The sequence below is a fragment of the Electrophorus electricus genome, chromosome 2 (assembly GCF_013358815.1).
Source record: "Electrophorus electricus isolate fEleEle1 chromosome 2, fEleEle1.pri, whole genome shotgun sequence".
NCBI lineage: Eukaryota > Metazoa > Chordata > Actinopteri > Gymnotiformes > Gymnotidae > Electrophorus > Electrophorus electricus.
In genome coordinates this window covers 13,862,464-13,873,756 of record NC_049536.1, presented here as the reverse complement: position 1 = coordinate 13,873,756, position 11,293 = coordinate 13,862,464, and the positions used below count along the sequence as shown (strand labels likewise).

Genomic DNA, 11,293 nt, shown 5'->3' with positions numbered 1-11,293 from the left:
AAGTACACCAGAGGAGCCAAACACCAGCTTACAGTCACTCGTGACTGTTAGACCAGACAGACCAGCCTGTGCACTGCCTGGACTGATTGCAGAAAGCCTATGATTCAGTGCCCCACACATGGATCCTGGAATGCTCGAGGCTGTATAACATCAACAGGACTCCAAGAGCCTTCATCAAGAACTGAGTGGAGCTGTGGAAGCCAACTCCAGAGGCCAACTTCAAGCCAATAGCACAAGTCTCCATCAAGTGCGGGTTTACCAAGGAGATGCCCTGTCCCCGCTGCTGTTCTACATAAGCCTGAACCCCCTCAGTGAGATCATCACCAAGAGTGTTTAGGGATACTGGCTAAGGATTTGGATCAACCATCAGCCACCTCCTGTACATGGATGACATCAAGCTGTATGTCAGTGACCAAGACATCAATTTACTAATCTATCCTATCTGGATATGCTGCAATGATATTGGAATGTCATTCGGACTGGATAAGTGTGGCCAAGGACAGGGAGTGGGAAGGTGGCTAGAACAGAGAGGATCACACTACCAGAAGTTATGTAACCGATGTTGAGGGCAGCTACAAGTACCTTGGAATCCCACAGGCAAATGGGAATTATGAAGAGGCCACAAGGAAAGCAGCTATAGCCAAATACCTACAAAGAGCCAAGCAAGTCATAAGAAGTCAGCTGAATGGGAGAAACAAGACCCGGCTTATCTACACCTATGTTGTGGCAGTCATCAGATACACCGCTGGCATAATAAGATGGCCTAAGGAAGATATAGAAGCCACTGACATCAAGACAAGGATACTTGTCACAATGCATGGAGAGTTTCATCCCAAATCCAGCACTCTGAGACTGGACACTAAGCGGAAAGAGGGAGGCTGAGGACTAGTGAGCGTCAGAGCCACTATCCAAGAAGAAACAACCAAGCTCCTGGAGTACACCATATAGCCCCAAGTGATAAAGGGCTTAGTGAGTACCTCAGACAGCAGAAAAACGAGGAAGATGTAAATGAGGAGGAGCAGGGACCATTATAGGAGGAAAACCCCCTGTACGGCATACACCAGCAGGTAGCGGAAGTGGCTGATATGGAGAAATCCTACCACTGGCTGGAAAAGGCTGGACTGAAAGACAGCACAGAGGCATTAATCAATGAATCTGATTCTGTGTGATCCCAAGTGATAGCAACATCAGGAAAAAGGAATGCGAAAAGACATGAAACTTGAAGGGCTGAAGGAAGAGATAGAAAAGATCTGGGGGGTGAATGCAACTGTGGTTTCTGTGGTAACTGGGGCACTAGGGGCTATAACCCCCAAACTGGGAGAATGGCCATTGGTACAGAGGTGTGAGCCAATGGCAAAGCAAACTTTACTTCTTCAGCTCTTTCCTCAGTGGACGTCTCATACATTTTTTTCTCCCCCTCAGTGAACAACCTTAAACTGCGAGATGTTATCTATGCTGTGCGACGGTGGTTGCTGAAATGCGGCGGCGTAAACACTTATGCAATACGAAAGGAAATACATGCTACCAACTAAACATATAATAATTATCGCAGATATTTAGTAATCAAATTTTATGATGGCTAATTTGCCATTCATTTTTACAAAGCGATTTCTTGCATGCTACTCTCCATGTGTTGTGTTGTGTTGGGCCTGAGAGATCCCAGAGCTGACACAACTTACAAGGATGTGGTCGGAGCTTTCACCACCAGCTGGAAGAACAGAGACGGGTTCTGGAACGCCCGCCAGAACAACTGAGGCTTCCAGCTTAGAAACTCCCCGCTGAGAAGGCGGGGCTCCAGACAGCCCATGACACCCGCGTTCATTCCACAGGAAAAAAAATGCAGATGCCTCTCTTGTCATCGAATAACAAACAAGTAAACAAAAACAAAACAATCAAATCCAGGCATCTTTTTTTCTTTTTTTTTCTTCCAAAACATGGCCTAATGCTGTTTCGAGGTGTTGGAGTCTGGAAGTCAAAGCCCCCTGATAGACTTTTCGAATCCATCATACTTCAAACCTGCAGCCGTTTCTTCCAGCATTGCCGCTCTGTCAGTTAGGAGTGAAGACAGAGGTCTGACCGAAAATAGCGAGAGGAAATCTGGAGCACCTGAGCGCCAGACACACGGAGGACGAAGCAGACGTGGCGCAGTCTTCGGCGTCTTAAGCCTTTTAAAGGAGCGCAGCAGTGATGACAGGGCCGCGGCTGGACGCAGGCTGCAGCGAGAGGCCGGTTTGCGCTGGCCGGCATGGCTTTCATCTCCGTTTCCATGGAGAAGCACATGTCTGTCACAGAATCCCATCGTTTGGTCATCGCTGCCAGTCATTTGATTGTGGCGAACGTTGTGTCAACACGAGACATACAGAGAACAAGAGTATTAAGGACTCGGATGCCTTAATACATGCACGATCCGACTTTTTAATTACGTGGACCTATTTCTTTTTGTTTATATTTTTATAAATGAAATAAATTATTTTAGTTTATATGATTCCATAACGTTTGCAAACAAACACGATATTTTACATTCACTACAATAAATGATAGCGTTTATACAGTGAGCGGCAACAGTGAACTTCCTGTTTTACTTTTTGAAAGCTAAGAATTATTGTCCATGTCAAAGTGTCCGGAATCCCAGTCTGCGGGTCGACCCACACACATGACCCCACACACTGCACACAGTGCAGTCCAAGCATTAGACTCACTGCTACAGTCAATCATAAAGGCACAAGCAGAAGAGAACACATGACACAGTGTAGCATGAGCCACTAAAACTACTAAAACTCCAACGCCAGCAGAGTTAAATCATCTGGCCATAACAATCCAGCACAGCACAGGACGGCTGACAGCATCGGCACACAGCGAAATGCCATGGGGCCAAAGTGTGTGTATTTAAACACACACAGAGAACTGACCACACACGCTGATGTTGCAGTATTCCCATCGTGTTTTCTTGTCCATTGTGTAGCACCACGGACGCACGTCATTGTTGGGATTGCGGCAGTAGTTGTCATCCAGTCCTTTGCCTGAGTGCCTGTGAAGGGAGGAATTAAGCATTAGAAATTATGGATGTGCGTACGTGTGTGTCTCTCTGTGTGTATGTGCCTGCGTTTGTGTGTGTGTGTGCGTGCGCGCGTGTGTGTGTGTGTGTGTGTGTGTGTGTGTGTGTGTGTGTGTGTGTGTGCAATACCTGTGAGGTTGGTATTTGTGTTTGTGAGGTCTCTGTGAGTCCCATCTCTGGCATTCTTTCCCAGTCTCAGTGTGGTCCATTGGCCCTCTATATCCTTCCCCATTACACTGCATACACACCGCTGCACACACAACATGCACATATAAACACTATATTTTGATGGTGCCATGCTACAGTGTGCTATACATGATCATAACACAGTTATAAATATATCATATGCTTCTATTCAAAAGTTTATATATCATACACTACCTGATAATTTTATTCAATATTATTTTATCAACAAAAAAGGTATTTGTACATGTTTGGTTACTAAATTTGGGTAAAATAATCAATGAAATGATGAATAAATAAGCTTGGTGTCATAGACTCCATATAAAGAGGCATTCTGGGTTTTCATTCTACCATCATTCCCAATGTCTTAAAGCTCTCTTTGTCTTTTAGAATCCCATGAATCCCATGTGTATCTGCAACAAAATGTCATTTCTATTATTGATTCCAAACATTGGAGTGGCAATTCTGAAAGGCAGAGTATGTGGGACAATTTTATATTCTATATATATATATATATAGTCCCCAGTCTCTACCTGCCACGCCGTAATCAGCACTATTAAAGCCATTCTGACAGACGTTACCCACTACCTTCTGAGCACCGGGGCAGCCCACATTCCTGATAGCGAGTCTCTGAGGAGTTGGTGAAACACCAGGGCCCGCTCACATCTTTGTCTGGATTCCGACAGAAGTTGTTACGCAGGTCAAACTTCCAGTGCTTGGCAGGCTTGAAGCTGACACACAGAGAGAAAGCAATAACCTTCCTGACTCATGAACGTGCTCAGCACTGGTCTCTGAACGAACTCACCAATTCTCGGAGCTCTCAGAGATATACTCAGAATGTCTCATTTGTGCCTTTATGTTGATGCAGCTCAGTTCTGCAGTTTCTTTTATCACAAAAAAATTGAAAGACCTTAAAAGTTCAAATCTTTTCTGAATTTCTTGGTTTTTGTTTTGGGGAGTTTGAAATGGTCTAAGAAAGCCTGTCAGTGAGGGTTACCAGTGCTGAATTGAGTAGCACAAGGCTCAACAACATCACGTTCAGTTCTGCAGGGGTAACTCCAGGTGTCCAGTGCAGAACTGAACAGTGCTCAGTGTACTGCTCTGAGCTCAGCCTTCTACAGACACCGGTCTCAACCTGAGCACACTTCCTCTTGAACTCTGACCTCAGGCAAGCTGCCCTTTTCCACTGCCTGGCCCGCTGCATCACAACACCGCCCACACCGAAGACCGCAGCCCTGTGCCGGCGCTAGAAGGCCCGATCCTCTCCGTCAGCGAGACGGAAGCCCTAAGAGCAGTGCCGGAGTCTGTCTGTTCGAAACGGCTCGCGGACACGGAGGCTTAGAGCTCCGCTGCTAATCATTCTGCACTAACAGATGTTAGTGAGCTCCTCCGCTGCGCATGCCAAAGAACCCGGTCCCGCCGGTGCCCGAGCAGATGGCCCGGACCCGTCACATCCCGCTCACGCGCAGCAGCGGTGCTTTCGGTTCGGCATTGAGGGGCCTGGAACTTGACACCGGCGCAACCCGGGGTGTGATGAAAGCCACTGCACACAGCCCACACCAGGCATCTCTCATTTCTTACATGAGAAATGGCTTCCAAAGAAATCTGGCCGGAGTGGCGAGCGGGATGATGGCACATTAGTCGCTCTGTTCTTAGCCTTGCGGTCTGCATGCGCCTTTAGCACTGTCTGGCGGCTAGACCACGGGGACAGTCGGCTGGGGTTGCGGCCAGGGTCGGGTCAGCGGGGCGGGGAACGCTTCCTGTTAAATGAATGCTGGAGCCTGTGAGGAGCGAGGGTGATCTTATCACAAAGGACTGATTCACCCAGAGGAAAGGATGAAAGAGGAGGATAGACAGAAAGAAAGAAGAAGGGGATTTTAGCAGGCAAAAACCAAGTGCTGCTGTCCTCCCCAAAAAGCAGTTGTCTGGTCCAGTTTAAAGCGAAGAAGACACATCCTTGGAGAGGAGGAGCCCAGGCTGTACTAGCATGTGTGTATGAGACTCAGGTTTTCTTGTGTCTGGGGCTTTCTGAGACCAGCTGGAGTGCAGACAGAACATGACTTCAGTCCATAAATCCCCTCCAAAAAAAAACCCTCTTAATACAGCTTGTAAGCGGTGTAGCATATCAGAGTTAACGCCAGGCTAATGAGAAGGTGGTGGCGGCCAACCACATTAACCCATTTAGCTCCTGCGATGTGACATGGCTCGCTGCACAGCGGGGCGGTCCTAACTTAAGAGCTTTCCCATAAATCAAGACAAGATATCTCCTGGACTCCGATCAAATGATAACAGTGCTAATTTAGGATCAGGCTTTGGACTTTTAATAAATCTCAGTCTGGGATACTTGAAACTTCACAGAGTTATCATAGATTTTCATCAGCTGATTTGGAGTGATTAATGGCTCGCTAAGAAGATGAGTCAGTGAACAAAGCGCTAAGCCCCAGCGAAAAAAAAAAAAAACTTGACTCATGCTCGTCAAGTTGAGGTTGGTGGGGTAAGGGGGGGGGTCTGGGGATGGGGTGAGAAGGTGAGAGTGCTTTTACTTGTGCTCGTGGGGTACAGACACGTTCCAGGCCTGGCACGAGATTCCACTCCTCGTAACTGATTTTATTCCCTTGTAGTTCACGCCTGAACCAACGATGCATTCGCGCACATAGTCTGTGGGAAGCAGCACATAAACAAATTAATACGGGAATATGGGACGTTGTTTACCAAAAACTGTTTCGATAAGTCCTCTGACGTCTGAAACTTCACCAGAGTCCTCAGAAGTCGGCTTTGCTGAGGATGCTTCTGCAGGTTAAAGTTTCTGTTCATTTTTTTAAAAAAGCCCTTCATGGAAGCATAAACAGCAGCCACCTAGCTAAGATCTGTGCTTGTTTGCTTTGGGTATTTTTTTTTTTCATGTTTACTTTTAGCTTCCAAGTCTCTTTAAAGCGGTGGAAGGGGCTGGGGGTTTGTTTACCGAGACAGACGGCTCTGCGTGGGGGCACAGAGGGGTTTGCGACACTCTATCACTTCGCAGCCTTCGTGCGAAACAAACGCAGGAGACTCTTGGGTGTCCTGTCTTACTGCAGTGTCTTTGGACTCTCAAAGAAATGAGGGCGGAGCGAACAAAAGGCAAGAATGCGAGACAGCGTCCCGGGCCACAAAGCTGTTTACCTTTCTGCTCGTAAAGGTCATGGTCGGACCGGCGTTCTTTCTGCACGCCGTCAGCGAAGCGGTCAAAGGAGAGCAAGTGGCACGTCCTGTTAATGTGGTCATAGTTGAATGCTCTGGAGAAAGAGAGAGGATGCAGTGTGGATGAAATGCTGGACGAGGATGTCTGAGGCAACAGTGTGGTGAAGACGAAAGGTGTGGAGACGTGAATATAGGGGGTCGCTTTTAAACTTTGTGCGTTTGTGTGTGTGTGTGTGCGCGAGCGCATGTGCGTGAGCATGTATATGTGTGTGTCCACCTGCAAGACTTCTTGCTCTTGCTGCACTTGCGAGCGCAATCTTCCAGTGCGAGTCTCCTGACTCGAGGAGTCTGGCCACAGCTGGAGCACACCAGTCTGCTGTCCTCACTCTTCTGGTAGCGCTGCAGAGTCTGCTTCCTGCTCTCTGGGAGAGAGGAGCCAGCTTACACACGCAGGCACACGCACACATGATGCTCATAAAGAGACTGCCTCCAATCCCGAGTGTGTCCCTGCTGATACTTTACTCATAGCTGGCTAATTGTCCTTCCATGATGATTCTCTCTCTCTCTCACACACACACACACACACACACACTTACACTTCTTACAACAGGACGCTGACTCAAAAACACTGCCATTGTCCACTCTAATCAACACCAAAGTCATGTTGTTATCCCGCTCACAGGAACGTGAATGACTTCACCCATAGACAAGCCACTAGGACTAGTGCTTATTGAACTAATCTACATACCAGTGCGGTCACTTCCCTACTGAATCTATCTGCAGGCTCAGAGGAGTGTTACGAGCCTTAAACTCATCCTACAGACACATTAGTGACCGCCGTGAAAGATCACACACTTCCTGATGGAAAACCCCACGCTAACTCCAGCTCTTGCTCCGACAAATTTGCCTCATAAATCGACACGCCTGATCGTAGGCAGGAACGTGAAAACTTGGGTTGTTTATGATCAACTGTAGTCTAAAATTACTTTTAACAATCAGACAGTGATCCTTGCATCACAAAAAGCTCAAACGGATCCATGACGTGGAACCCCATCAGGATAGTGTTATGACTGCTATGGGTATGTTTGCTTCATGAGAAACGGTTATTAATGATTGTTAATGATCATTCATGATTAATGGGCTGCATGAGACAATCGCTGGTTTATATCTGCTATTCAAACACCGGCCTTTTCTCTCAGCGCTCCAATTGCACTACTCCTTAAGATCTTCTCTGCCCGCCTGGGTCGTCTTCATCACCGTGTCTGCTCATTATAATTAGATTTGATTTCTGTGTGAAACCACACAGGAAAATACTAAAGATAACATGGCAGTAATGAGGATGTGCATCGGTTTGACATTTACAGTAAGAGTTTCAGGCTGATTTAACGGGTTCTTAAAATGGAGCTCATCTACCGGCAAGCATCTTTCGTCTCTGGAAAAGAAAAAAAAAACTATTTAAAAAGAGCAAGTCTGAGGTACTTTGCAATCTGGCATATGTTTACACTGCACATCTGGAGCAGTGAACACTTGTGATGGTAAAATATGGGAGAGAGGACTCCGTGCAGATGTTGCGCACCCTGACGATAACGATAACGTGTGTGTCCATGCGTCCCGTATCTGGACATGCGCTCTGACAGATTCTGCAGGGACTGGATAAAACTGGGAATGCGTTTCCAGGAATTGCGCAAGTCCTTCAGGAGCTTAAGGCTCATACGACGCATGCTTGAGCAACCCCAAAGTGAAGTGCTGCTGTTATTCAGGCCAAAATGATCTAAATATGTTTTTTTGATAAAGTGTGTATTGAAGGGGTTTTAAAATGCAACATGATGGTTTATGGGGATGTGTGAGAGATAACAGCTGGATCTGTCTAAGCACCAAGGCAAATATACATTCTTGTCAATGAGGACATTAAGAAAGTTATGGTCCCTTAACATATACTGTGAGTTTCCTTGTTTGGTTATGTGGCCTGTGTTAGCATTTCGTTTTTCCACCTAAGCACAGAGGAATTATCAAATAAACGTATGTCTGTACGACGCGTTAAACAGTGAACATTAAGACGCAAACTGTGACTTTAATTTTAACCCAGTACTATAGGCGCCCCAAGAAGCCGGCGGTAAAACGATGGTTGCATCGAAAGAAGAGAGCGCAACATCCAAAAGTTGCAAGCTAGTGTCAGAGGAGTTTAGTGGAAGCGCACAGGGACATCTCGGTCACTTTGTCCCTGTGAGCGCGCTGGCTATCCTGCAAACACCCGCGGCCCTACAGATGGTCCACCGAGAATATTCCAGCATTCATCAGGTGTTGTACGGTTTGATGTTCAATATTCCATATCATTAACAGCGAAAGAGTAAAAATCCGTCAACAATTGTTAGATCAAATCACATGTGAAACTCTTAGACATTTTTTAAAGTTTTGTCTAAGTTCTCTACACCGGTTCTCTACACCGTCCGCGACTTTATTATCATGACCTCAGGTTTATCTTCTTCTAGAGTGACAGTATGGAGCAGTCAGCGGTCTGCCGGAAAGCGCTGTGAAACATATTTGAATGAGCAGTAAAACTTACCCGCGTTCATGCAGAGTAGGACGCAGAGCAGGGTTTGATAAATCCACATTATTTCGGATCTCATTCTTCTCAGCGCGGTTTTCCGAGCTTTGGGCTTTGGGCTTGACCGCTAACAGTGGTCTCCTCGCGGTTTATGTCTGCTTCTACGGTCCGAGCGCACAGCGTGTATGTGAGCGTGTGTGTGATTAACAGGATAAATACCCCCTCTCACCGCAGCGCGTCTCCGCTTGGACCACCCTCTGCCCGTTTGGAGGAAACGCCGTCCTTGGTTCAACCCCGCGGCGCGTTTTATCACCGCGTCACTCCTCCCCCGTCTGAAGCAATCAACCGACACTTTTGTTTCACACTACGGTGTCCCGCAACTTGCTTGTATTGCTTAAACTGAGTAGCTGAGTATTGGGCGGGGGGGGGGGGGGGGGGGGGGGGGGGGGGGGGGGGGGGGGGGATACGTGTCATTTCCTTGACTAATCACTGATCGGTTACTCATATTGATACACGCGTATTATAATGTCCACATAGCAAATTACAGTAATATCTGGGAAATTATGAATATCTCAAATAGCCCTTAGAAAGAAAGAGTTCGCACCCCAATCCTCCACCCCCCCCCCACCCCCCCGCCCAATACTCAGCGCGCACACACCTGACGGTGGGACACTTCGATGCCGAAAAAGGGTTGCGGCGCGCGTGCAGGATTTATGGTGTCGTCTAGTGAGGCGTCGAGGTCCGTGTAGGTCTTGCGCTTTCGCATTCAGGTGCTGTTTAGTAATCAAACACTCGCGCCAGGAACTTACCGTAAAATCACGTTCTAATGACTTTAAAAGGCACATTTATGCACAATTTAACACTGAAATGAAGCTGAGATGAGAATCTGAAATGAGTCCATACATTTAAGAAATGACATACACGGCATCCAAACATACCAAAAGCACATGAAAAGCCAAAATATACCATTGAAGACTTTTGGGTAGCTCTTCAAAGTCCTTCATGAAAAAATAAACCATGTGAGACATTAAAGCCACTGTCTACCATCACTTATCACAGGCCTGTTTGTGGGTAGATGGTAATCACTAAGTGCTGCATTCAGACACACCAGAGGGGAGGGGAATGTGAGAGGCTGACCACTTCATAACCAGAAAATTGCCATTTCATGATGATAGTTCTTTCCCCCTCCATTATTAATAAAGCTTGAGATGTAATAGTGAAGAGTCCCTCATATATCCCACCTTACATCTGGTCTGCTTCTCTCTCTCTCTCTCTCTCTCTCTCTCTCTCTCTCTCTCTCTCTCTCTCTCTCTCTCTCTCTCTCTCTCTCTCTCTCTCTCTCTCTCTCTCTCTCTCTCTCTCTCTCTCTCTCAGTGTGGCACATAGGCACCCACAGCTGGAAGCAATCCCACTCCGATAGCCAATAGCCATGTGCTGGGTTTTAACCAAGTGTCCTGAGTTTTGAGACGCGGGTCCTGCAGAGGGGACAATCATTATTTTGCAGGAAATCTACACTTTGACCATTAATGCACAGCTTTAAAAGCCCTCCTGAGAAACAAGGAGAGAGACACCTACAGACAGTGAGAAAGATGAAAATAGCAACGGAGAGAGACAGAGAATGAGAGAGAGAGAGAGAGAGAGAGAGAGAGAGAGAGAGAGAGAGAGAGAGAGAGAGAAGAGTTTAAGTCAAATGCAGACATCTGAAATCTTTCTTAACTCACCTGCAGCTTTAAAAAAGCTTACAGTTTCGCTTATAGCACACTGGTGCTAGAGTCTGTGTGTGTGTGTGTGTGTGTGTGTGTGTGTGTGTGCGCGTGTGTGTGTGTGTGTGTGTGTGTGTGTGTGTGTGTGTGTATACATGTGTGTGAGTGCATGCGTGCATGTGTGCATGGCAAGCAGGTGTGCCTGCAAGCAACAAATGCCAGTGTGTGAGGCCAGGTGTCAATGTGTCACACCAGTCAGAGTGAGTGGGGCTGCCTTACTGGTATGTGGAGAAAGTTGAAGTTCAGCTTCATGCATTAGCATGGACTTGGTCCACGGTCTGAGCCCTGTGCTGAAGACCCTGTGCCTGGCCGTCTGAGCCAAGACCTTGTGCCTGGCAGTCTGAGCTCCAAACCCTGTGCCTAGGAATCTTAACCCAAGACCCTGTGACTGGGAGTCTGAACCCAAGACCCTGTGCCTAGGAATCTGAACTCAAGACCCTGTGTGTGGGCGTCTGAGCCCAAGTCCGTGTGCCTGGAGGTCTGAACCCAAGACCCTGTGCCTCGCATTCTGATCTCCAAACCCTGTACCTAGGAATCTTAACCCAAGACTCTGTGATTGGGAGTCTGAAC

General features: G+C 47.2%; 1 protein-coding gene across 1 annotated transcript in view; it reads right to left on the bottom strand.

The window, feature by feature from the left end:
- hgfa (hepatocyte growth factor a) overlaps nucleotides 1-9,152 on the bottom strand; it is a 23,764-nt gene extending 14,612 nt beyond the window's left edge. The window contains 7 exon segments of the mRNA XM_035534805.1: nucleotides 2,910-3,028; nucleotides 3,185-3,305; nucleotides 3,827-3,969; nucleotides 5,782-5,896; nucleotides 6,398-6,510; nucleotides 6,693-6,837; nucleotides 8,979-9,152. Of these exon segments, the coding sequence (XP_035390698.1) occupies nucleotides 2,910-3,028; nucleotides 3,185-3,305; nucleotides 3,827-3,969; nucleotides 5,782-5,896; nucleotides 6,398-6,510; nucleotides 6,693-6,837; nucleotides 8,979-9,042 (820 nt within the window). The 5' untranslated portion in view covers nucleotides 9,043-9,152.
- Between the last annotated feature and the right edge of the window lie 2,141 nt (nucleotides 9,153-11,293).